At 46.7% G+C, this 23,744-nt stretch overlaps 8 protein-coding genes across 8 annotated transcripts; 1 reads left to right on the top strand and 7 right to left on the bottom strand.

Annotated features, from left to right (window-relative positions):
• Window positions 1-3: 3 nt before the first annotated feature.
• Window positions 4-1,917, bottom strand: GGS22DRAFT_165048 (major facilitator superfamily domain-containing protein). Its single transcript, XM_047961621.1, has 3 exons — window positions 1,134-1,917; window positions 684-1,080; window positions 4-624 (listed from the first exon to the last, which is right to left on the bottom strand). The coding sequence occupies exons 1-3, from the start codon at window positions 1,380-1,382 to the stop codon at window positions 77-79; spliced, it is 1,194 nt and encodes a 397-aa protein (XP_047818011.1). The 5' UTR covers window positions 1,383-1,917; the 3' UTR covers window positions 4-76.
• Window positions 1,918-2,041: 124 nt separating this feature from the next.
• GGS22DRAFT_165046 (uncharacterized protein) lies at window positions 2,042-4,879 on the bottom strand. Its single transcript, XM_047961620.1, has 2 exons — window positions 2,423-4,879; window positions 2,042-2,358 (listed from the first exon to the last, which is right to left on the bottom strand). The coding sequence occupies exons 1-2, from the start codon at window positions 4,601-4,603 to the stop codon at window positions 2,290-2,292; spliced, it is 2,250 nt and encodes a 749-aa protein (XP_047818010.1). The 5' UTR covers window positions 4,604-4,879; the 3' UTR covers window positions 2,042-2,289.
• Window positions 4,880-5,741: 862 nt separating this feature from the next.
• Window positions 5,742-7,689, top strand: GGS22DRAFT_165044 (uncharacterized protein). Its single transcript, XM_047961619.1, has 2 exons — window positions 5,742-6,397; window positions 6,450-7,689. The coding sequence occupies exons 1-2, from the start codon at window positions 6,126-6,128 to the stop codon at window positions 7,531-7,533; spliced, it is 1,356 nt and encodes a 451-aa protein (XP_047818009.1). The 5' UTR covers window positions 5,742-6,125; the 3' UTR covers window positions 7,534-7,689.
• Window positions 7,690-7,986: 297 nt separating this feature from the next.
• Window positions 7,987-9,557, bottom strand: GGS22DRAFT_165041 (uncharacterized protein). The gene is made up of 4 exons (XM_047961618.1): window positions 8,573-9,557; window positions 8,440-8,513; window positions 8,212-8,384; window positions 7,987-8,147 (listed from the first exon to the last, which is right to left on the bottom strand). The coding sequence occupies exons 1-4, from the start codon at window positions 9,320-9,322 to the stop codon at window positions 8,116-8,118; spliced, it is 1,029 nt and encodes a 342-aa protein (XP_047818008.1). The 5' UTR covers window positions 9,323-9,557; the 3' UTR covers window positions 7,987-8,115.
• A 714-nt stretch (window positions 9,558-10,271) lies between these two features.
• On the bottom strand, window positions 10,272-12,741 carry GGS22DRAFT_194770 (P-loop containing nucleoside triphosphate hydrolase protein; the record flags this gene model as incomplete). Its single annotated transcript, XM_047965551.1, has 5 exons — window positions 10,272-10,280; window positions 10,345-10,913; window positions 11,045-11,260; window positions 11,319-11,329; window positions 11,396-12,741. The coding sequence occupies 5 exons, from the start codon at window positions 12,739-12,741 to the stop codon at window positions 10,272-10,274; spliced, it is 2,151 nt and encodes a 716-aa protein (XP_047818007.1).
• A 1,368-nt stretch (window positions 12,742-14,109) lies between these two features.
• GGS22DRAFT_194766 (S-adenosyl-L-methionine-dependent methyltransferase) lies at window positions 14,110-15,996 on the bottom strand (the record flags this gene model as incomplete). The annotated part of the gene is made up of 9 exons (XM_047965550.1): window positions 15,479-15,996; window positions 15,394-15,422; window positions 15,250-15,332; window positions 15,171-15,193; window positions 15,096-15,114; window positions 14,921-15,016; window positions 14,847-14,873; window positions 14,730-14,790; window positions 14,110-14,665 (listed from the first exon to the last, which is right to left on the bottom strand). Exons 1-9 carry the CDS (start codon window positions 15,632-15,634, stop codon window positions 14,110-14,112), a joined length of 1,050 nt encoding a protein of 349 aa, XP_047818006.1. The 5' UTR covers window positions 15,635-15,996.
• Window positions 15,997-16,625: 629 nt separating this feature from the next.
• GGS22DRAFT_165028 (DUF1766-domain-containing protein) lies at window positions 16,626-18,733 on the bottom strand. The gene has a single exon (XM_047961617.1). The coding sequence runs from the start codon at window positions 18,460-18,462 to the stop codon at window positions 17,176-17,178; it is 1,287 nt and encodes a 428-aa protein (XP_047818005.1). The 5' UTR covers window positions 18,463-18,733; the 3' UTR covers window positions 16,626-17,175.
• A 563-nt stretch (window positions 18,734-19,296) lies between these two features.
• Window positions 19,297-22,237, bottom strand: GGS22DRAFT_165023 (putative MFS multidrug transporter). Its single transcript, XM_047961616.1, has 5 exons — window positions 21,517-22,237; window positions 21,340-21,416; window positions 21,023-21,273; window positions 20,378-20,956; window positions 19,297-20,313 (listed from the first exon to the last, which is right to left on the bottom strand). The coding sequence occupies exons 1-5, from the start codon at window positions 21,838-21,840 to the stop codon at window positions 19,766-19,768; spliced, it is 1,779 nt and encodes a 592-aa protein (XP_047818004.1). The 5' UTR covers window positions 21,841-22,237; the 3' UTR covers window positions 19,297-19,765.
• Between the last annotated feature and the right edge of the window lie 1,507 nt (window positions 22,238-23,744).

Here is a 23,744-nt window from a genome sequence, read left to right as displayed (position 1 = left end):
ACGCCTGGTAAGATCCAGTAAGATAGCTGACAACTGTTAGAATCGTATAGAGATTGCTTTCCTTAATTCCTTGAACTTACAAGCAGATTAATCGACCAACATAAGCGTCAGGTGGGGCGAGTAAGAATCCCAATCCTCCTGCCATTGTAGGTAGCATAAATAAAGCAGAGACAGTCGTGCGGTTATTTGGCGGCATGAGTTTATTTGCAAGCGCGCCAAGACCGATCCATATCACCACGAGAACACCCTGTGGAATGCCTAACAACGTGGTGTGCAGGGTATCAAATCCTAGGCCCTTGATGACCAGCGTCGAAAAATTCGAGATACCACCATTCGGCACCGCCCCAAGAAAACCGAATAGCACGAAAAGCCAAGTCTTATAATCAAGATACGCTTCCTTCACCTGACCCCAATTTATTACCTGATGTTCGATTCCGGTCTGGTTGCGGCGCACTCGAGCTATCATGAGTAATCGTTCCTCCTTACTGAAACCCCAGAAAGTTGTAGGCGAGTTGGGTAAGAGGAGGAGCAAAACGATGCCCCAGAAAGAACATAGCGCGCCCACCACGATGAATTCGTAACGCCACGACTCTAGCACGCCTTTCATCTGGCCAATCCCGTACCCTTTTTTTATATAAGAAACCGCAATTGCATTAACATCTTCTCATTGGAATTTCACTCACCAATAAGGCCGCCACCTGCTATGCCCACGCCATTCCAAGCATACCACGCCGAAATACGCGAAGGTTGTTCTTCACGCGTATAAAACATCGAAGTTATAAGCATGAACGCAGGGTCCGCGATAGCTTCAAACGCCCCGGACAGAATTCTCAGCGCAGTGAGACCGGCAAAGTTTGAAGCTGCGGCTTGGCACATCAAGAGCACGCCCCACATGAAGATGTTGAACGCTAAGTACCATGCCGGCCGGCAGCGTTGCATGATGAGATTTGACGGGATAGACCAGAAGAGCCAACCGAAGTAGAAGATGCTCGATAGCCATGAGTATTCTGCTCCTTTTAGGTGGAGGTCCGATTGGATGCCGAAGATGGCGGCATATGAAAGCGTGGTTTTGTCGACATACTGGACGTCGTGGTTAGTCTCGCTTACAAGTTCTAGGTGCTAGGCATGCGCACGTAAAAGAAGTAGCAAACGCCCAACAGAGGTAATATGCGTCTGTCAAGTTTTCGCTTGAGTCTCTTCTCGCTTTCTTTATCAATGGCGTCATCGTCGGGGTATTGCCGTAATGCTTCATGGTACATCTCTTCATGGCGCTGGTTGATCTTCGCGGTAACCTTTGGCTTTGAGTCATTCTCGACATGTTCAAATCCGCCTCCATCGACTTTCGCCGAGGCATCTTTTATTTCATCGCTTTCTTCAATCATGATGAATTGATTCGGTATCTCGAGATCCTTTATTCCAAATTTCAAGAGAGACTATCTCTTAACCTCTTAATATTCAATTTTATACCCGAAAAGCCGAAATCGCGGTGATGATTGGTGGATTGGAATTCCTCCCCTTTCTCGTGGGGAATCGCTGCGTAAATATCTACTGCTTGAGTTTCGATTCTCGACTTGCCCCATAGACAAAATGAGGAGAAGATGGATCAACAATCATGTCTTCCAAGCCGAAACCACGACGTATGTTGAATGATTGGTTCTCGGTTCCCCGCATTGAGGTTGCTTCGCGATACTCATATAGGCGATAAGGGTGCATTGAAGATGGGGTCTTGTTTGTCTCTCACCTTAGGTACCTACGTAATATTCTTCTACGAAAGTGACGCTCTCAGCTATGAAGCCTATGATATGTTACGCTTTGTATTTTATGAAAGTACGCGAAGTTAAAACTAACGGGCACTATTGGATTTATAGGTAGTTTCTTACCAATAAATAAGCACACAAGGAGATCACAGCGCAACCCTAGGCCGATTAAACATGAACACTAGCTTCGCCAGAACTCCGCTTGTTAGATTCAACGTGCTGCGCAATGAACCCAAATTGTGGCAAAGATAAAATCTAGTACAAATAATAAGATAAACTAGAAACGACGTTCGACGTTGTGACTACCTAATTTACTAAGTGCTGGCAGGTACAGTTCGCATACGCGGGGTATCTTACCCCTGAACCCCTGAACCCGCGATCTAATTACTAAGCCAATACGCAACTCATCTGTGTCATCCATGACGGCAATTGGTAAAATTCATTAACATTCATTATTATTCATTACTAGACTGCATCGTATATTCATCACTGGTTGCCCGTATCTCTTCCCGTCATTACCAAGATGGCTCCATCATGATGTTCCATTCCCCATCAACGCCTGGAGGATGGCATTTATGAAGTCCGAGGCAGTTGCTACGAGCTAGATAGAGAAGACAAGTTAGCATGTTGGTTCTTGGTGAGAAAGATACAAGGGTGGGACTTACCGGTGTGGCGTCACCTATTAACTCGGTCGTTTGAGATACGAAGGCAGCTGACAGCAGACTCTCCGCGTTACCCAGCAGATTCAATATTCCCTTCACTGATGTCGGTGTAATCAAAGGCGTGACCTGGTCGAGGATACCCTGGATGTCGATCTTATCCAGTGAATTGAGCAGAGGCTTGATGGCGCTGATGAGACCAGTAAAGTCAATTCCGCTCAGTGTACTGAGAAGTGGCTTGATCTGGTTGATGAGGCTGGTGATGTCGATCTGTCCAAGAGCACCAACTAAGGGTGCTGCCCCATCAATTATGGTGTGGGTCTCGTTGACAAATTGGCTTGTGAGCAGAGATTCGGCATTGTCGACAAGCCCGAGGATACCGTGGACGGAGGTAGGTGTGAGAAGTGGGGAGATTGCATCGAAGATACCCTTGATGTCGATATCGCCAAGGGAGCTCAGAATAGGGGTGATTTGCTTGATCAGACCATCGAGATCAATCTCTCCTAGGGCATTTAGGATAGGCTCAACCTTCTTGATAAGGCTTGCAAAATCGATCTGTCCTAACTCATTGAGGATCGGGCTGATTTGTTTAATCAAGCCTGCGATGTCAACTTGGCCGAGCGCAGTTAGGATAGGCTCTATCTGCTTCACGAGACCACTAATATCAACCTGTCCGAGGGCATTGAGGATTGGCGTTATTTGTTTGACTAAGCCGGCGATGTCGATTTGGCCTACAGCGTCCAAGATAGGCTCGACTTTGTCGATGAGTCCGGCTATGTCAACCTTGCTTAAGGCATCCAGTAGTGGCTCTACCTGGTTTATAAGGCCTTCCAGGTCAAGCTTGCCTACGGCGGCTATCAAAGGAACGGCTCCAGATATCAGCGTATGTGTTTGGTCGACAAATTCGCCTGTCAACAGATTCTCGGCATTGCCTAGCAATCCAACGATACCCTTCACCGAATCAGCCGTCAGTAATGGTTCAACGGCTGATAGAATGCCCTGCATATCTATCTTGCTGAGTGTGTCGAGCAAAGGCGAGATCTGCTTGACTAGTGCCTGTAAGTCAATATCGCCCAAGCTTGAGAGTAGAGGTCCCGCAGATGAGATAAGAGACTTGGTTTGATCCACGAAGTCCTTCGTCAAGAGGTCCTCGGCATTTCCTAGAAGTCCTATGATGCCCTTGATAGAGTCGGATGTCAACAAGGGGCTGATGGCTTCGAACAAGCCTTTAAGATCAAGTTGGCCGAGCTCGTTGAGAATTGGACTGATCTGATTGATTAAGCTTTCCAAGTCAATCTTCTTGAGGCTGTCTAGAAGAGGTCCCGCTCCGGATATCAAAGACTTGGTGTCGTCGACGAAATCCGATGTAAGCAGGTTCTCGGCATTTCCTAGGAGGCCAACAATGCCCTTGACGGAATCCGCTGTCAAAAGTGGAGCAATAGCATCAAGAATACCTTGGAGATCAATCTTCCCAAGGCTGTCGATGAGCGGTTGCGCACTAGAAAGAAGTGTCTTGAGCGAGTCCACGGTGTCCTTGGTCAAAAGACTTTCCGCATTAGTCAGCAGGGTTACAACGCCCTTGATGGCATCGGGCTGTAGTAGTGGTGACAAGGCGCTGAGTATGCCTTTGATGTCGATACCCTCGATCTCTTCAATGATACCCTTTAGATCTAGTGTCGAGATCAAGTCGACCAACGGCTCAGCCTTAGTGAGAACATTCCTGGCGATATTGGGGATAGGTGGCTGAAGTGTCGCAGATAGATACACCATAGCATCGTGTAAAGCTTGCAAGAACTCCGCGGTTAAGAGTGATTCGATTGCCTTGAGAAGGTTTCCAATATCACCCAGTCCTGCGAGGAGCGAAGTCAAACCTTCGATGGCTTTACCCAGATCTCCCAGTCCCGTAAGGTCTCCAAGGTCAAGTCCACTACTCGACGAGGAACTAGAGCTTGAGCTAGAGCCAGTACTGTTGCCAGCTCGAGGGTATATGGGAACCTTTTGTTGTTGGACTTGATTTCTCCTGAGAAGTCCATTGAGCTCAGTTAGAGCATCTGTGAGGTCAGATCGAGGAACCAATGCCAAATTATGTTTTGCAAGAATGGCATCGAGATCCAACTCTGGCACCGATTCGGCAGCAACGAAGCTGACCGGCGCCAGAGCCGCTATGAAGAGTTTAGAGAACAGCATGGTGATGGCTGTATATTGGTCGTTAGAAAAGCTTCCGAGGTGTCGTTCGTTCTATAGCTTGCAGCTGAAGCTCCGGTTCAGCTCGACCACGGAGTAGGTAAAAAGCGATGCAGGCGAACCAAAGATGGGAAGATCGAGAATATGAGCAATCATTCCCACCAACTCCATCGCATGCATATCACTCATGTCACATGGAATTTAGCATCCATGAGCAATTGGGAGCTGGAGAGCTGGGGTGTGAGCCTCGGACGTTATTCCATGTTTGGATCATCGTCCATCTATTACCCACATGGGTAATGAGCTTGCCGGCGTTAGCTTCTGCTTAGCCAGATAGCTTAGCTAGCGGAACGACAGCGGCCCCAGTTTCCCCAACTTCTCCACGATGCCAATCCCTAATGTGACATGGTTGCGTAGGGCACGAGCCCCCATGTAACCCATGATGGGTGGATCCAAATCAGCGAATTTTTCTAGATGCTGATTCGACAATTTGTCGTGGGAGGGTATGATTGTAAATACAAAATGTACGCACTCACACTCGCCGTTACCGCACCTGCATTGAAGGTCTCACAGTGGTACCATTTAGCTTGTTTACATTGAATCTGATAATCTCGTCGCCGCTCGGCGTTACAAGCGGTCTGCTGCATGTATGTCCCTTGTTATGTGTTGTTGATCACGATCCATAGTTCCCATAATTTTCCACATTTCTTTGACCTTAAGGATACGACGCTCGTGAGATTTCGTTGTATTCGAAGATGAAGAGATCGTACACACGTGCCCCTTTCTGTCTTTCCCTCATATTGCCCACCGATATTTCAACATTTTATCCGCGCCACGAGCTGACCTAGCACTAGCTTTCTTTTCCCCAGGTGCCCCAGGTCTAAATTGAGCGATCACGATAACTACCCAACTAATAACCCCGCGAAAATTTGGACTATTGGATGCCTTTCGGGAGGTATAGACGGATTGGGAATCATATAGGTATATCTTTTGCCATATTAGGAAGGACGGGCGTGACTTGACATCATCCCACTCGGGCGTTTTATTTTCTTCGTAGTGAAAATGAAGATCTGCTAAGAGTAATTAATGGTTGGGGTTGTACTATACCGAAACCCCGCAAGACTAACATCTTATTTTTCGACGGTAATGTGCGTGACCCTCGTAAAAACCAGTAAGAATCCCGGAAAAACTCAAAGCTGACCATCCCCCTGCCATGTTATATGACCCAAAAAACCGGGGTCAAAGCTTAGATGGAGTTGGATCGATGCGCGCAAGACGGAATAGCTCACGAGGGGTATGCGATGTGTATGTAGCTGCAAGGCGACGGTAGTTGGGCAAGACTCAATGCCCTGGTCATTGTTGCAAGCCGATGTGATAGTCGACTCCGGCATATTGGGTATACATGTGATAACCAAGCTCGCCTTGAAGTTCAACTCCCCGTCCTGATTCTAGTCCAGTCTTTCGACCTGCATCTTTCTGCCTCCTCCTACCTTCCAGAACCTCCTCCAGTCTAAGCAAAGTGATCATGGCGTCCGCCTTTAGAGAAGACCGATCTCACTTTGAGGCCAATAGTCCTACGACCTCTGTACATGGTGGTCGAGGAGAAGATGGCGATGGAACGACAAATGCGCCGGGGAGGCAGAGTGATGGAGCCTCCTCAACTGATCATGTCCAAGAGAAGGCGGCGGCCGTGGCCCCTCTTACCAAGAAGCAGAAGTTCAAGCGTCATTGCAGACGGTTTTGGTGGTGGTATCTAATAGGATTGGTTATTTTCCTAGCCATATTTCTACCAATTCTGTATGTTCTCTTCTCAGCGGTGCATAGGCCCATGCATTAACAGTCAGTGTAGATTCTTAGTGATCGTACCCGCTATCGTTCAGCGCATTCTTGACGATCAAACAATGCCTATTAGCGGTGGTCAATTCATAGCTGTGTCGCCAACTCAACTCAACGTCTCTATTATCACGTCACTCGATTCGCCTTTACCGGCTAATATCGACCCTATGATGCTGCTCTTGTACAACGAAAAGACACCTACGTTTTCGCCTTTTGTCAATGTTACTCTTCCGGAATTACACGTCAAAGGGACCACAGAACTCAATATCAAGAACCAAATCGTGACAGTAACCAATGAGACTGAACTCACCTCATGGTTCGCTAGTGTTTTTGATCAACCAACCGTCACTCTGTCCACTCGCGGCGATCCAAAAATCCATCTAGGCGCACTGCATACAAATGGGCACATAGACAAGACGGTCACGGTGAACTCGTTAAACAAGCTAGATGGCTTTACTATCAAGGATCTGCAACTTTTAATGCCAGCCAGAGATAACGGCACCAATATCCAGGGATTTCTCAATCTGCCCAATTGGGGTACTCTCGACCTTGGCATAGGCAACTTGTCACTTAACTTGATGTCGGGAGATCTCAGAATCGGTCTAATTACTGTCTACGACGTCTATCTTCCGCGCGGTAACAATATCAGATTCTTCAACGGCGAGCTATTTCTCGACACGCTCTTCCAGAACATCGGTACCGTCCTTTCCTCTCAGGGAGATGCCCTAAGCGGTGGAAATATTCAGATCAATGCGACTGGTAACGCTACCGTGGTCAATGGCCAGCACATCAGATTCATTGAGACAATCCTCAACAACAGAACCGTGACGTCAACTACATCGGTCATCAAGCTAGCAAGCGACCTCATTGGCAGCTTTACCAACGGCAGTCAAGTTTCCATACCCGACATGCTCGATGAAGTCTTTGGCAATACCACCTTCATCCAAGAAGTCCTCGGCCATTGGAATGCGACCAAGACTAATTCCACGGCACCCACAAAGAGGAATTTATTAGCGTCGATTCCAAGGAGCGTAAGGGGTCCAGGGGCTTTGAGCTTATTTAAACTGGGGATGAAGATGAGGATGGGGAAGTTCTAATGACAATGCCCCGCGAGATACAGTTGATTTTAACCAACCCAATGCTGTAATTAGTAGGGTTAAATGGTTGGCGACTCAGTACAGTAATTACCTAGTTAATGTTTTAACGTTTAATGAATGATACATGAAGTTAAGAAAAGCAGTAAAGCATCCATGAAGTGAAGCCGACACAGTTACATTCCCGCTTACGTATGTCTAGAGGAAGAAGTATCTGGATAGTGCCTCCAGGCAATCAATGCGTGGGTGGGCAGCCCTAATGCGCTGGATCTCTAGGGGTTGGGCGCTATCTCCATACAATACAACCTTGGAACTTTACCGGAATTCCAGGGCTTGGGAGTTAGGGCTGTAGGTACCAGGTACCCCTCCAGCTAGGCAGCCACTAAAGCCACTAGCACCCCTCGATCTTAGCGAATGCTCCAGGACTCACTCACTAGAACTAGATAAACACAGCGAGATTATAAGCGATTAGGGCATGTTATAGAAGGTAGGTATTTTCTCATTAATACTTCCAAGGTTCATTCTATTCCAAGGTTTCCAACCGTTCAATTCCGAAATCCCACTAAATCCAATCTACTACGCATTTTACATGGTCTGGCCCGGAATCGAAGTCGTCCCTAATTAGGGTTAGCCAGGTCTTATCTACAAATCTCGAAATATTTAGCTGGAAGGTTAACTTACATCCATCGATATCCTCCTCAACAACGCGCGGCTTCGTGCACTTCATCGCCGCCTCCGAAGACTGAGTCTTGAGCGCATTGCACACCGCGCCGTTGCAGCGGGCGTCCATGGCACGTTGAAGAGAGTCGCCTTCCCAACCGAAGACGTAGTCTCCGTGCTGCGAGTATCCGTCCCTGCACACTGTTTAGAATCGTACCTAAAAATGCAAGCGTAATTATGGAAACTTACTTGTCGTTAGTAGACCAGACGAAAGGTTGCGATCCGTCCTCGGGCCAAATGCTCTTGTCGTTGAAAGGTCGGGTCTGTTTACCCCAAAGTCAGCAAACACCACAAGAGAGAAAGGTAAATCAATAACACTTACATCCCACATAACCTCCAGCATGACCTGCGGGATCTTCACCGGGTGGCTCGCGGGACAGTTACCCGCCGCACCAACATCATTACCGTTCGATCCCTCAGGGTAAGCAACATGGGACATATGGTCCGGGCTATCGGTATTGACGCCGTCCCAGCAGGTTGGGAAGGTAATGACGGAGCGAATACCGCCGGCGCATTGGCCCGCGGGTAGCGCTTGGCTGTCCGGAGCGCCGCAGTTGATGTTGCTGTTGTCTCCCGTCTTCGGCATGCAGCGGTGGCATACCTTGCGTGCGGACCCTGGTGCTGTCGCGGCGGCGTCTCCGACGAGCATGCGGAAGCCGGGCTTGAATGCCGTGACGTTGGATCGGCCGTCGGCTGCTGGGATGTAGTACACTGTGATACCGCCGTCGGCGCGGAGACCCTCGCTCGCGAATTGGGGGACACGCTTGTATGTTCCGTTGCGGGCTTTGAAGAACAGGACCGCGGTCCAGTAGTTGGAGAAGTCTTCGGAGAAAGTGCAGCTGGTGCATGTAGAGGACGAGGGGAGATCGTGTGTCGCGGGGTCCATGGATGCGTTGAACGAGTTACCTCCGACGATCTGGTGCAGATGCGGCGACGGGATGGAGCCCGGGGTCACGAGGGGGTCCAGACGGTCGACGACGAGCTGCGAGCAGCTGAACCGCATCATCGGGAACATCCCCTGGCCGAAGCCGCGCTCCACGAGGAGGGCGAGGGCGAGTGCTTTCCACTGCATCTTGGGCGATTTGGGCTGCTACCGTCGGTGAGAATCGAAGGCTTGTAGTGCGAAGGCCGGGGAGCTGGTGCGGAAACCTGGATCCTAGCTCCTAAATACATGGTTCTCCTGTCGCCTCTCCTCCTATATGCCGCTGGGCGTGGTTTTTGGTCGGTTAATATCAATTTACTTGTATATTAATAGATTTAGGCTGCGGTAGATAACGCCTTGTTTCGACGAATGAGATGACCCTCCAGGCCCCCTCGACTCCCAGACTTTTGAATATTTCAAATCATGGCGAGTCGATTTCGGTCTTATCTATGTGTATGTGAAGAAATAGACACGTTGAGATAGTATGCATAGATCACTCGGCATTTCCAAAGCCAACTGCGTGTCCAGATGTGAGTTAGAGTGATCTCATCGCCCCTAGAACCCGGCCCTATTATCGAGTAGTATCTGCGGATGGTTCTATTTTCGGTGCCACCAACCTTAGTGGTTTTCTCATCTTCGCTGTAAACCTTGGATGCATTATGCCCGAAGCATCATATAGCGGGCAGGGGGTAGGCAGCCGGCAACCGACCATACGTCTCAAACTTGAACATCTACCAAGTATTTAGGTACCTAGTGCCCATAAGGCTTTATATAGTACCTCTTGCGCTAAGCTACCTCTTTGAAATCGCAACAATAATCACTTTCTATAGATATCTCTCTTAACATTGATGTCAGTAAGTTTAGAAAATGACTCTGTTAGAAGGCGACAGCAAGGTTCACGATAACCAACAACATAAGAATATGCCAGGACGTGTGCAATAATTATCATTTGTTACCACCGTTAACTACCTAGTAATTGTCCATTCCTCCACGCTATTCTAAGTACAGGTGCCTAGTAGTCAAGTAAACCAGTGTAATCACAAGCAAAGACGACTATCAACAGCTCTACGACTGTGTGGCTACCGTAACCCATTCATTTTCATGACTCCTATGAAATATTAGTTACTGATTCGTATGTGTCTAGCTAGAGTTTCGCTCCAATATTATCATACCTCTAAAACAGTCGCATTGTACTGTTCGGTAAAACTGGCGAATTGCGCGAGGGTTTTCTTAGACACGCTCGGTCCGGTTCCTTGGAGAGCCTTGCTAAAATGACGAGTCTCGAGACATAGTTTGGCCTTCTCCTTCAAGTCGTCTCCGACCTGAGCCTGTTCCTGCTCAATCGTCCAAATCGTAGCAGCTTTTCCGCACAGATTGCTTATATCCGAACCTGAATAACCCACGGTAACCTTTGCCAATCTCTCAATGTCGAGCGAGGGATGGATATTTTCGTCTTTCAGGAAGAGTCGAAATATCTTCAACCGGGACTCCTCATCTGGGAGTTCAAAGAACAACTTCTGCGGTAGTCGACGGAGCAATGCGTCGTCAAGATCCCAAGGGCGATTCGAAGCAGCGATTAGGAGCGGTCGCCTTTTATCGTGTACAGTTTCATCAAGGCAATTTAGAAATTTAGTAAGCGCCTTTCTCTCGGAGATTTCGCCATCGGAATCACGACGATAGAACAAAGCATCCGCATTGTCAATAAATAAAATGCACGGGAAAAGTTTCGAAGCAAGTGTAACTGCAACTCCACGAGTTAGTAGCCATAAAGCTAGACGCAAGAATGAACAAGGAAAGCCAGTTCTCTAGCAAATTGAACAACAAAATTAATGCGTTCAGGGGTAGAACAGAAATAATAATAAAACACTTAACAGTAAGCTTCGATGTGCTTTTGACCACCTCCAAATCGCATAGTGTTGATATAAGTAGAATCGATCTTAATCATATTCATTCCCGAATCTTTAGCGATGGCGCGACTCAGATGTGTCTTGCCTATTCCCGTAGGTCCGTAAAGCAAGGCACCATTGATCTGGACCTGGCTGGAAAGTAGACTTGAACTGGCTTGAAGGCAGAAGTTCGACATAGAAGCTAAATACTTCACAGTCTCTTTGCTCTCCGAATTGATTATAACATCGTCGTACGTTACCTCGAGGTGTTCTGTAGTGATGTTAGTTCAAGCTCTTAAATCTAGAGCATCAATATCTAAGTAAGTAAGTATTGTACTTGCCTGGATTGGCCATAGAAGCTATAACTTCGCATTCGCAACAGTCACAGCCTCTTTTAAGGCGTCTCATTTTCTCGTCCCACGTTGAAACTTCATCTGCCTTATCATCTTGGACTGGTTCCTCGATTCTAGGTTTCAGATACATCCTGAAACGACTAAGAACAGTTCCAATATTGTCATTAAGGCTTTCGGCAGGTTTCTTAGCCATTCTTCCTGCAATTTGAAGTGCCGCCCGTTTTAGGTCGCTCTCGCGCCAAAGTTCGCAACATAGGTTCGGAAAGTGACTCCAGTCTGAGCTTCGGCGTAGGATATCCATGGAAGTACCGTTGGCCAGTCTATTCCTTAGAAATGTCTTCAGGCGCCGCGAGTTAATGTTCACGGGGTATCCTTCACTTTGCGGTACAGAGCCTCTGTAATGACTCCACCCCATCATCAAAGAAGATTCGTCGCAAACTCCCATCTTTCGCTTAAGTTTTCGAATCAGCTCACGGTCATACTCGCCATAGTTGTCGCCAGTACGCAATGGCTTCTCGAAAGTCAATGTATTTGCCACTAAAACGAGGTTCTCCCCAGCCTTCCGATGTTCCTGGAGAAAGTTGCGGAGCCGGGCTAAGAGTCTGCATTTTTCATCCATATCCAATATCCGATTCGTATTGCGGAGATGAAGAATGATAGGTAATTCGCGTGAGGCTTCTTTGGAAAGACATCCTTGGGAATTTACACGCGCAGCGTTGACGATTGCTGAAATGGCCCGGTTAACCCGCAACCAAGCGCCTTTTGACTCGTGTCGCTCTGACCTAACACCGAAGTAGTAGGAGACGTATGATTTCTCCTTAAATGATGGCATCGCATAATCATCAATCAGCGGTGCTTGGCCATGTTCGGCGTCCTGTCGCCAGAATTCGTAGCTCAACTCTTTGAGGTCTTCAAGATCTATTGATATGACAGCCGCGCCTATATCTTTGGCGATATACAAGACGACTTCGTCAAGCGGTTCAATAAGATCCACGGACCATGTTTCAAGTTCCACTGTTGGTAATTCAGGAGGTAATTTGCCGTCACTATTACGAGCAAATGTCGCGAGCGTGATATCGTTCAGTTCCTCCATTAAGCTGCGGCTAATCTCGCAGACTTCAACAATGTCATTTCCTCTTTTATGAAACCTGCCAGCAAACTGCACACGAGGCTTGTAATGGGCAAGATCAGTTGCTGTCTTGATATTTTCCTTCAAGAACCATTCTGGTACGCGATATTCGTGAGATTCTGTTCCGTTCGATATGGTTTCAATTTCGGGTGCAGAGTTTGGTGACTCTTGTTGAGTCTCGTCAACATTAAAGCCATCCATTTCTGAGGCAATTGTCGTTAGGAAGTCGATTGATCTCCAATGTTTGGTTGTGGTTTTTCCTGTACAGTTAAAAAGTTGAAATTTCAATACGAATCTTAATTGTTTATATAGAATTTCCATAGGCCTTGAGCAAAGCTGCGTCACTGAAAGTACTTCATGTGTTCATGTTATTGTATCGAATTGTGCGCTTGAGTCACCTTTACTTTAGGTACATTTGTAGGTATTATTGTTAATTATATAAGACAACGGATGGTTGAGCACATATTGGTAAGAGGTAACTGATATATACCTAGATATCTACCTAGTATTTGCTTGTTATTCACGAATATACCAAACACATACCCTAGAATGGTGAGTGTGAGTAGAAAGTCGGACATGACAAACACTATTTTAAAAGTTTTCTGATTGTGAGAGAGGAGAAGTTCGGTCTGCTCGTATCACACCTGTATTCTGTAAGTATCATTGCAAAGCGGGGTTTGGAGGGGGTGGCTTGCTCTTGGTAGTCAGCCCTAACAACACACACCAAGATTGCCTAGGACCAGAGCACTCGACTTTAGGAAAGGAAGGTTGCTTCAGTTTTAAACATCAGTTTGGTAGGTAGGTAGATATTCAACATAGAATCTTAGCACGTGGTCCATGAGAAGATTATCCGTATAAAGATCATGTTGGATCTCCACTTTATCTTAACCCCTTTTATATAGATCTACTTAAACACAAGAAATTCATACAAAAAGGGGTTACGAAAGCCGACGAGATGTAACTGTGCTTCTGTTCCAATCTAGAATCAGAACGGGCAACCGCCCAGATATTTAAGCGAAATACAACACTGCCTCACATCGAGTTCATCTTAAAATAACCCATATACCCTAAGGCAAGGGATACCAAGATTAGCACTAGATAGGTGCGCAAAAGTTCCATTCCCACCCCACCCAGTTAATTCGTATGATCTGTACCTAAGGTCGAACGGTCGACCCAATCTGTCGGGATGTTACTTCGGCCCGGCTATCCTGGCTCGGGATGACCTTTTGAAAATCCGCATTATTCCCGCATCGACGAAATTACGTGATAGCCGCTTCAAACAGAGTTGGATTCGAAAGAAGCGTTTCGACGAAGCTTAGGTAGCTATGAAGCACTATGCCATAGGTAATCACTATAACGATATCGCACGCGCCATTCACCTTGCTTGCTAGAGTATAGGAATCCACACTACACAATGCGATAAACCCTTGTCACCGTCGCGACGAACCCCCAGGCTTCCGCCCATATATGTAAGTCCTAGCAAGCGTCAGTCAGCTTACCACAGGTAGCATGCACCTAGTTAAACTAGGTAGGTACTAGATAGGTAGGTAAGTAGGAATAGAAGAGCACTCACACAGTCAAATAAGCATGAACACTCGTATCCCTAAAATCCCTCTTCACCTCCTCCACAAAGCCCTTAACCTCATCCGTCGACATCCCCAATCCGCCCAAAACCTTCAAACTCATCCCCTCAATGCCCGCCAACATATCCTCCTGAAAATACGCCGCCACAAGCTTAAAATACAACCCCTTCGCCCACGGGCTCGTGGGCCAGTAGAAGCGCTTCTCGACGATATCCTCGAACCCGGCCTCCTCGAAGTAGCGGCGGTAGTTCTTGACGTTACTCCAGGAGCGGCCCAGGCGCGTTACGCCTTCGACCATCATCTCGTTCCAGCGGTACAGCGCCGAGTCCACCGGCGTGTCGCCGACGTAGCTCATCGGGAACAGCGCGTCCTGGAACTCCATCACCCCGCCGGGCGCCAGGTTCGCGAAGGCCTGCCGCACCACGGCCGCGGGGTCGTTGAAGCAGGACATGAGCGCGCGGCCGTGGATGAAGTCGAAGGGCTCGCTGAAGGCCCATTCGTCTTCTGCGTCGTCGATTTCGAAGCGGCAGTTCTCGGGGAGGCTGCGATCAGGTTAGTGTCTAGGTAGGTAGATAAGACGGCGTGGTGATCGGTGGGGCTGGGTACAATTGCGGTTGGATGGGACTGAGATCCGTGCCGAGGACTTGCGATCCGGGGTGCTGCACCGCTGTGCCACGGGTTAGCATTTATATGGGGACCTAAGTCGGGAAGGGTGGACCGAACCAAATTCTATAGCCCATATGCCGGTTCCTAAGATCGTGTTAGCGGAGACTAGGGGTTGGAGAGGATGGTCGGACCTGTTGCGATGTCTAGGACTCGTAAGGGGTCGTGCGAAAATGGGGTTATGTTGAGTTTATTCCCGATCGCTACGGTGAATAATTGGTGTTGGAGGTCTATTTTGATAGTAAGTACTAGCTGGGTAAACTTGGAGGTAAACGAAGCGAAAGTGCGTTTAGGCGCTGTGCTGTATACCTAGTCGTTCTTGTTCTGCCTGTCAATGTATCCGTCAGTTGCGGAAGAGGCGGGCGAATCCAGCTCAGAACGTACAGCATCATTCGGTAGAAAGTATCCTAAGGAACACTATCAGTAAATGATTTGACGTCTATAAAGGTAGGGCAATCCATACTGCCTTCTTTATATCGATGATATGTTCGGCCATTTTCCTCGACAAAATGGTAAAGACTCGAGTCTATCGACATGGTCGAAGATCTTGGTGAGAATAGTTAGGAATTCGCCAATCCAGATACATCTCGAATCGATCGTGTCATACCTCACGCTTCCCGAAATCGATCTCGTCTCCTAGTAACCGTTAATAAGGAGTCGGATTGCAGTTCCTTGTCGCAATTGGTACTGACTGTTTGAGCATCATCGTCGACAGATGGCACGGATGGTTGACTGCCACTTCCCCACGACAATAACGATGGATCCTGTTCTACCGCGGTCCGGGTCGACGCCCATGAAAATGACGTCGCGTCATCACGATCACGGCTTAAACTAGAAGAGTCTGCCATTATCTATTCTTCGCGACGCGGCGCAAAGCTGCGTCTCGGCGCGCGCGATGAAACTTCACCAATGAGTATGAAATTTTGATACGAAAAAGAGCTGGGGATTTACGGGTAGAAGGTTTGGCACGAGAACAGGACCGCATGGGGTAACATTTTAATATATATCGAAGGTAAGCAGCGGGACGGGAAGCGTGTCAGCACGAAAACTCAGGATTGACCAGTCATCTCATCGAAAACACATCCCGCGCATAGATTATCTTAGCATGCATCATCCCGAAGGAAGCGCTAGACGAGACTCTCTAGGAGCGGCTGGAATTTAAAACAGGTACGTTGCATCCTAGAGAAGCAGTTGGCTCTGGACTCGAGCGGGAGGGTTGATGTAGTATTGTACTGTATGTACGCTGTACTATGTGCTGCATTGCAGACAGGAGAACTAAAGAGCGAACCACTGAGCTGTAGGCGCAAAGTCATGCCGCGCTGGAAAAGCCGAAGCAGGCTTTGAAGATCCTTTCTATTTCGACAAGGCAGGTATCTGTTTGTACTTTGTTCCGGAATCACGCCGTTGGCCAAGCCTGTCCAAGTATTATTTCGTTTACAAGATTGCTCGAAACCTCCTCACAGTTCTTCTCGGGATAACAGCCCCCAATCCTTGCATCGAAACCTGCCTAAAGAGGAGTGCTGCGACCGACAAGGCTTCCTCCCTACCGGTATCAGGGCGGCTCGGCGCCAGACCCAGATCGGCGGTAACGCGATGCGCGCCAAATAAGAGGGGAGGAATGGGACTTTTTTCTAGGTAGGTCTCATATCGCCACGTACTTAAAAAGAAACCTTGGAATACAATCTACAACTAGATACAAACGAAAAGGACACGGATATGCCTTGGCTTCTGTATGCATGTCAGCACTAGACAAGTTTAAGATCTGTACGGATGTGTAACGGCGAAGATCGAAGGAGAACCGCCACGATAAAAAATGAAGAAAATCTCTTTTTTAAAAGGCTCGATTCGACAGCCACTAAAAGTGGCAAGCAATTAATATTTATGCATCATTCTATGGGATGTGAGAAGACTCGAATACGACGGCATCGCCCTCTAGGGTTGCAGTAGTTTGGTTTCGATGCGCCAATGTATCACCGGGCTCGGAGTTGTCATTGGTTGTCTTGCGGATATTTCCATTAAAAAGCAATTTGACAGCTGTAACCTAATCCAAACCATCGGATATGTCGTGTTATCCGTAGCTGCGTGGGACACACCAATTGCTGCTCATCGTACTAGAAACGGAACAACCACGCCACCAGATACAACGACGACCCCAAGGTGTAAGGGGTGGCCGTCGTACACAGTGTACCCGACCACGCGAGAACTGCCGAGAATAAGGCAATATTGGTTACGCCCCTACAACTTAAATCAGAATCCCCTCTAACGCCTCTTATGCATCCCGTCCGGTCCGTATACCCATTCTAATGAAACGCCATGCCAGGAACGCTCCTCCACGTGTTCCTCTAATATCGTGACATCGTGATATCATATGCTCTTATGAAAACAGCGTCTATCCTTTAGCTTCGTCCCAATCCGACCAACGTTTAACAGTTTCGTCGACCATAGCGATTCCTTTCTTGCTAGCATCGATCTCGAACCATTCCCTGTGCGCCTTTCCACAGACATCGCAGTTGGCCTTGTCGCTGACTCGTAATCCGGCACCGGCAAGTTCGAGGTGTATCAAGCGCTCGACCTTATGGCTATGCGGCATCTTCCGAGGCGTCGACGGCTGACTAGATGAGATGTGGGGGTAGTAGCGGATAAGCGACAGATTATAACCGCATTGGCGTGTCCATTCGTTGAGACGTCGCTGCACATTGGATGCCCGACCAATCTTCAAGAGCACCTTCTTGGACGACGACCCGGTCTTGTTCTCCTTGACGGCAAAAGTCTCCAAGACATCGCTAGTTCGTCTTTGGCGACCACCCGGACGTGGCGGCGCTAGAAGAGACTCTGCTGTCTCGGCCGGAGGGGCTGCCGGTGCCGACTCGGGCGTTAACCAGAAGATATAGATATAGCCGGCTTCGTCTGTTTGTGAAATAGGCTTTGCTAGCTCGGCCATAAGCTGCGAAGCTGTCTGCGGTGAGGCCGTTGCTGGAATCAAAGATAAGTATTGCGACGTCTGCGAAGTCTGGCGAGATTCCGAGGGGCGCTTTGAGTCAGCACTGGGTCGTCCATGCACAGCAGGAGGGATGGTCATGTGCTGGTCCGGTGGGCTGGAATAGGCAGGTTTCGCGGGCGCGCTCTGTACCGGCCTAGGTTGGGGTCGCACCGGACGTTCCTCCTCTTCGTCTTCGTACTCGGTAATGGTGAAACAATAACAGAAATTTCTTTTCTTCTCCTTCGGTCTACGTCTATGCGGTCTTTCGGTATTTGTGTTGTTCGAGTGTGAGATCTTCTCATTATGCCGGCCGTCATCGGGTCTCGAAGGCCTATCAGAGTGATGGTTCTTTCGCCCATGTCTTTCCGCCTCGACTATACCCAGTCGATCGATGAGGGTATCTAAACTCTCACGGGTTTCGAGGATCGGAGTTGTCTTTGGTCCCGGACTAGATTTGGCGGACAAGCTTGCTTGATCTTTATGCTGCCAGCAGTAAAGATCAGGGTTACTTGGGTCGTCAACAAGTAGTTTAGTAGGTTTAGTGATTCGAGGGGCTGCTGGTGAAGACCCCGGAGAGGAATTCAAGTCGCGGCGACAGGGTCGGCCTCCTGAAGTGATACCTCGACATGTTGTTGCCGGGTTTTTGGAGTCGGTACGGCCTATCAAAGACTCGGGTGTGTTGGGAATGAATGGCATTGTCCTCGAGTTAGCTGCCTAGATGTAAATCAAACCGACAGTAAAAACAGAACTGCAACCACGATAAAGAGTGTAGGTAGAGTAAGATTCTGGAGGTTAAGAGAACGTAAAGTAATATTCTTCCGGCAGGTGCCAGGACTGGACTGATACTATTTTAACATAACCGTGACTGTAGAGATTTACAAGTCACTAAGACACTCATGGCCTTAAGTGAATCCACTCTCAGGAACGCTGGCGGATGATTGTGAGTAAGACATCTCGAATTAATTGGAGGGGTTGGGATGATTGGATGAGAATGATTGGTTTGCAAACAATTGGGTTAACAATCTGCACAATCTGCACTGAACCTGCAGCTTCCGGCTGTTGGGAGGACTCCGGAATGTGGCTCAATAATGGCTGATAGGGCTGAGTCGTGGCTGAACCACTTTAATTCGCCTGCACAGGTGACTTAACCTTCACCTACGTGTAACAGTGAAAACCTTACAAGTGGTTGGACTGAACAACTCAATCAACTTTAACCTTAACCAACTTGGAATTCACTGACAACACAACCTTGTTCGACCATCATCCTATTTTCGACGCCCAAATGCCTTACATCTTTTCTTCTTCTCTTCCGGATGGTCAAAATTCAAGGAAGGGGAAAGACTTACATATATCATTTCCAGGTTCTTTATCTTATCATATCTCGAAGATGTATCCAGTACTATTGCTTTAGTGGAAACGAACGGACTTGCCGAGTACCGAGGCTCTCATCATCAACACCGACAAATCCATGATAATCTTCATAAAACATATCCACAATTCATATGAACATATGCATAAATATACATACATATGTTATTTCGGTATGCCCTCAAGATCTTGAGTTCATATATCCTCGGTTCACAGCTCGTCCGATTAATGACTATTGATAACTCGGATCGAGCGGAGTTGGCGAAGTGGGCACCTAGAGGCAGTTTAAAAAATATCTACTCCGAGGAATCACTCGAGTAATTTCACCATCATTAACACACGAATCCTCACATGGCTTTTACTGCTCGAAACAAGTATACTATTAATTAGGCGTTTCGAGAGCCGTTCTAATTATACAATCATCTATCTATGCCGAGGTTGAAGGGGGTATTTCTTCTATGGTATCCTGTTGTATCCATATATGCAACCTGTTTTATACCAGCGCCTCTGCCGAATTCCAAGAATGAAACCAATGCCTATGAACAATCCATCGCTATGAATGGGAGACTCCCTATATATACCATTATACCAACCAATTACCTATTCTAGCTATTTTAAACCATGTCTTCTCCTACACATCTCCCTTCCCAGGCTGCTTCTTCTTCCTCACATCAACCCAGCCCATACCAAACGAGGCCACGAAACTTAAGGCGGCACAAGCAATTAACATGTAGCACACCGTGTCGAAAGCCGTGGCAAAGGCTTGTATCACGCCAGCGAGTTCGGGACTTCCCGGTGGCACTAAGGCCCGGACCGCTTCCGCGCTACCACCCGCAGCTAGGGCTGCCTGCGGGTTCACAGATGGCGCAAGCCTCACAATCTCTTTGAGCAAAGTCTGCGTGAAAATGGTGTTACCAACCACGGAAAAGACGGCAGCCGAGAAATTTTGGCAAAAGATGAGAAATGCGGTTCCAAGTGCGCTCTGGGCGGGCGGAAGGGCGTATTGAAGCGCCACAAGACCGACCTGGATACCACAGCCACGGAATCCGTAAATGATCTGGTAGCCAATCCATTCTCCCGTCGAGGTATTGGGGGACCAGGTCGAAATAAGGCCGGCGGCAACAGTTGTACCCGCCGCAGCAACTACTGCCCATGGGAGGTAGTAGCCAAGTCGCGTTACTAGTAACAGTTAGCCATGGCTCACACAATCATTCTCGTAAATGGGGTGATCGGAACAACATACTCAGCGCCCCAGAGAGAATGATGAACAGCACTCCGGATATGATATTTGGCAACATATAAACACCACTTAGGGTTGGTCCTACACCCTTGACGGACTGGAAGTAGATGGGCAAGAACTGAGCGCCGACGAAGACGCTCGTCATCAAACCAGTGAACTGCATAGCGCTAACCCACACGACCCTCTTGCGCACCATGGAGAAGGGAATCATTGCTTTATCACCCTCTCGATACTCCCAGTACAGGAAAATAGGGAAAGCTACACCAGCGCCCACGAAGAGGCCAATAACAGTCGACGAATTCCAAGGGTACTCGGAAGAGCCGAATTGTAGAGCCAGTAGGAACATGATAGCAGCCGGGGCGAAAATGGCGAAGCCGACGAGATCAAGGTCCGGAATAATATTGCGGAGTAACTTGAAGGTGACTCGCGGCTTAGCGGTCTGGTCCGGCACGTGCAAGAAGGAAAGGAAGAGTCCGGCAAGACCGCCAAGCGGCAAGTTAATGTAGAAGCACCACCGCCAAGTCACGTACTGCGTGAAGACACCTCCGATCAAGGGCCCGGTGATGAGACCCATCTGTCCGACTATAAGCCGTTAGCATGCCGGTGAAACCAGTCCCCGTTGGGACAAGAAGAAAGGGTAGGACTCACAGGCCATCATAAGGGACATGTAAACCGGTCTCTTTTCCATGGGAACAGCGCCGGCAATAACAGTCAAGGCGCCGTTTTGAAGTCCCGAGCTACCCAGTCCAGCGACGGCTCGTCCGATGATAAACATGGTTGAAGATTGGGCGACGGCACATATGAGCGAACCGACCTCGAAGATGAAAAAGAAGAATAGGAATATCCATTTCGCGCTAACACGGGTATACACTCTACCGGTTAAGGGTTGTAGCGTGGCACTACATTAACTCAGGTAAGTGACCATTCTCAACATATTTTAACATCAGTGTCAAGATGCGACATACCTGGTAAGCTGATAGGCACCTGTGTACCATCCGATATCTTGTAAACTGTGAAAATCCGAGGTGATCTGCGGGATGGCCTATTGTCCGACGGAATGTCAGTCTTCACTCAAATCCCAGACTCTTCTCGCCAAACCCTGCCAAGAGTACATATTAAAGGGAAGGAAACGCGCGACTGACCGTACTGATAATCGACATATCCAGCATAAGAAGGAAGAAGAAGGTGGTGACGCTGAACAGCAGGAGTCCAAGCTTATATCCCGATACGTAGTCGCCGGTTTCGATATTTTCCGCTGCTATGTTATCCGTCGATGAGGACGCAGATGGTTCTTCGTTCCCCCGGTCCTTCTCTCCATCCGGTGCCGATTCGCTTTCTCCTTCTCCCCTCGGCGCCCAATCGCCGCCTTCTTCTTTCTCTTGCATTGACACAGTCGAGGATGTGGTGTTGCCGTCGGGTTTAGACACCGATAGTCTTGGTGTTTGCGCCTCCGCTGCTTTCTCCATGGCGCCTTGTGGAACCTCACCTTCTCAGCTGCGTATTGTTGACGTTACGTATGAATACCAGCAGAGGAGACAGGTGATTTGATTATTTGGTGTTGTTTTGTCGGTCCTAAGACGTGACTATCTTCGTTAGGGAGACGAAGTCGTTTATATTTGCCGAGACCCAAAGTGGATGCCAAGAGGACCCTGGTAATTCGAGCTAAGAGCGATATCGACCTATGATCTGGCCACGGACTTTCTTTGAAAATTTGATGCTGGAAAAAACCGTGTAAGCTTATCTTGTTAGTAAGTCTAGTATGTCGTTCTTGATTGAGAGGTAAGCAAAACAATATGTAGTATGCCTCGAAGGCCGAGAGATATTATATGCACCGAGGAGCTCTACTCTGCAACACAACACAAGGGAAAGGAAAGACGGCAGATAGTTTGAGATAAGTAAATAAATACAGATGCCTATCACCAAAACAGAACGTCCTAGAACGACAGGTACCCACCGACGTCCGGTGTTCTACGTACGCATTCTGCCCTACGAATCCCATCCCATCTCCCCGGAAAAAGTTCCATGCGCTAGTATTCGCAGCTGACGGGTTTGGGCGCAAAACTTTTTGCTAGGTCCTTACGAGATGTGCCGTAGCGCGCCCTATGGTGCAGCACAGACCCGGCTTCCGTCCTCCTAACCCCGTTTCCGAATCCCGTCCCACTGCTTACTCGACTATGCGATAGGGGGATCTTTAGGGTTCGCCATTGAGTCATTATGTCAAACATACAGGATCGGGGACTTTTTGTGATAATCGTGAGACCTATTTCAATGTCCGGTGGCACGTACATCCGCAATGTGTACTACTATACACGATTGCGCCTCTTCCCAGCATGTCTGCGCGAGCAGGTGATGCAGGAACGGGAATGGTTCAAAGGTGCAACTCGGCTCAGTCACACGTCACACAATTAATTGCCTAACACTAGACCCGGATCTCGGAATATAAGAACAATACCGCCTTTTCTCGCTAATCCCGTCTGTTAGCAGATCCACTTTAAATCTGATCTAACCGTTTTCAGCCAATAGAATCTAGGGTAAATTTAATAATACATTATTAAATTTTTATTTTTTTTTTTTTTTTTATTTATTATATATTTATAATATTATTTCGTATTAAATTAATAAAAATCGTAAAAAATAATTATTATTAATTATATCGAAATAATTTATATATATTACATTTATTATAATTATTATATATATACGAAACGTAAAATTAATTTTTTTTTATTATTTTAAAAATTATATTTAATTTTAACGATTTTTTTTATTTTAATTTTAATATTACGTATAAATTTATTTTACGGTAATTTTTTTTATTAAACGAAATAATTAATATATTAATTATTAATAATAATAATAAATATCGCGGTTAATTAAAAAAAAAAAAAGTTTAAAAAAATTATTTTATTAATTTAATTTAAAGTTTATAATAAATTTTTAAATAACGTTAAAATTATTTATACGATTTAAAAATTAAAAAAATATTAAAAAACTTAAAATTTATAATTAAAAAATAATCGAAATTTTAAAAAAAAATTCGATATTATTAAATATAATTAAATATTATTAAAATTTTTAAATTAATTATTTAAATTTAAATAATTTATATTATTACGTAATAATTTTATAATTATATTAATTTTTTTATTTTTTTAAATTAACTTTTTATTACGTAATAATTATTTTAATTTTTTATTAATTAAATTAAAATAAAAATTTTTAATTAAATTTTTTAAATTTTTTATTATTTTATTTTTATTTATATTTATTATAATTTTAAAAATAATTAAATTAATTATTATTATAAGTTTAATAACGTTAATAATTTTATTTTATTAACGTAATATATTACGAAATTTTTTATATTATT

This window comes from Annulohypoxylon maeteangense, assembly GCF_022496945.1.
Source record: "Annulohypoxylon maeteangense strain CBS 123835 unplaced genomic scaffold GGS22scaffold_10, whole genome shotgun sequence".
NCBI lineage: Eukaryota > Fungi > Ascomycota > Sordariomycetes > Xylariales > Hypoxylaceae > Annulohypoxylon > Annulohypoxylon maeteangense.
This window is presented reverse-complemented; position numbering and strand designations above follow the sequence as displayed.

Bases quoted from the DNA above. Each gene is read 5' to 3' on its own strand.
- GGS22DRAFT_165048 (XM_047961621.1), bottom strand. From the start codon at position 1,382: ATGATTGAAGAAAGCGATGAAATAAAAGATGCCTCGGCGAAAGTCGAT. The intron at 1,081-1,133 runs GTGCGCATGCCT...CACGACGTCCAG, and splicing joins GCGTTTGCTACTTCTTTTAC to TATGTCGACAAAACCACGCT. The intron at 625-683 runs GTGAGTGAAATT...ATATAAAAAAAG, and splicing joins AGCAGGTGGCGGCCTTATTG to GGTACGGGATTGGCCAGATG.
- GGS22DRAFT_165023 (XM_047961616.1), bottom strand. From the start codon at position 21,840: ATGGAGAAAGCAGCGGAGGCGCAAACACCAAGACTATCGGTGTCTAAA. The intron at 21,417-21,516 runs GTCAGTCGCGCG...GTCGGACAATAG, and splicing joins ATATGTCGATTATCAGTACG to GCCATCCCGCAGATCACCTC. The intron at 21,274-21,339 runs GTATGTCGCATC...GAGTTAATGTAG, and splicing joins GGTGCCTATCAGCTTACCAG to TGCCACGCTACAACCCTTAA.
- GGS22DRAFT_165041 (XM_047961618.1), bottom strand. From the start codon at position 9,322: ATGCAGTGGAAAGCACTCGCCCTCGCCCTCCTCGTGGAGCGCGGCTTC. The intron at 8,514-8,572 runs GTAAGTGTTATT...TGGGGTAAACAG, and splicing joins TGCTGGAGGTTATGTGGGAT to ACCCGACCTTTCAACGACAA. The intron at 8,385-8,439 runs GTAAGTTTCCAT...AACAGTGTGCAG, and splicing joins GTCTGGTCTACTAACGACAA to GGACGGATACTCGCAGCACG.
- GGS22DRAFT_165046 (XM_047961620.1), bottom strand. From the start codon at position 4,603: ATGCTGTTCTCTAAACTCTTCATAGCGGCTCTGGCGCCGGTCAGCTTC. The intron at 2,359-2,422 runs GTAAGTCCCACC...TTCTCTATCTAG, and splicing joins TAATAGGTGACGCCACACCG to CTCGTAGCAACTGCCTCGGA.
- GGS22DRAFT_165044 (XM_047961619.1), top strand. From the start codon at position 6,126: ATGGCGTCCGCCTTTAGAGAAGACCGATCTCACTTTGAGGCCAATAGT. The intron at 6,398-6,449 runs GTATGTTCTCTT...CAGTCAGTGTAG, and splicing joins GCCATATTTCTACCAATTCT to ATTCTTAGTGATCGTACCCG.
- GGS22DRAFT_165028 (XM_047961617.1), bottom strand. From the start codon at position 18,462: ATGCCATTCATTCCCAACACACCCGAGTCTTTGATAGGCCGTACCGAC.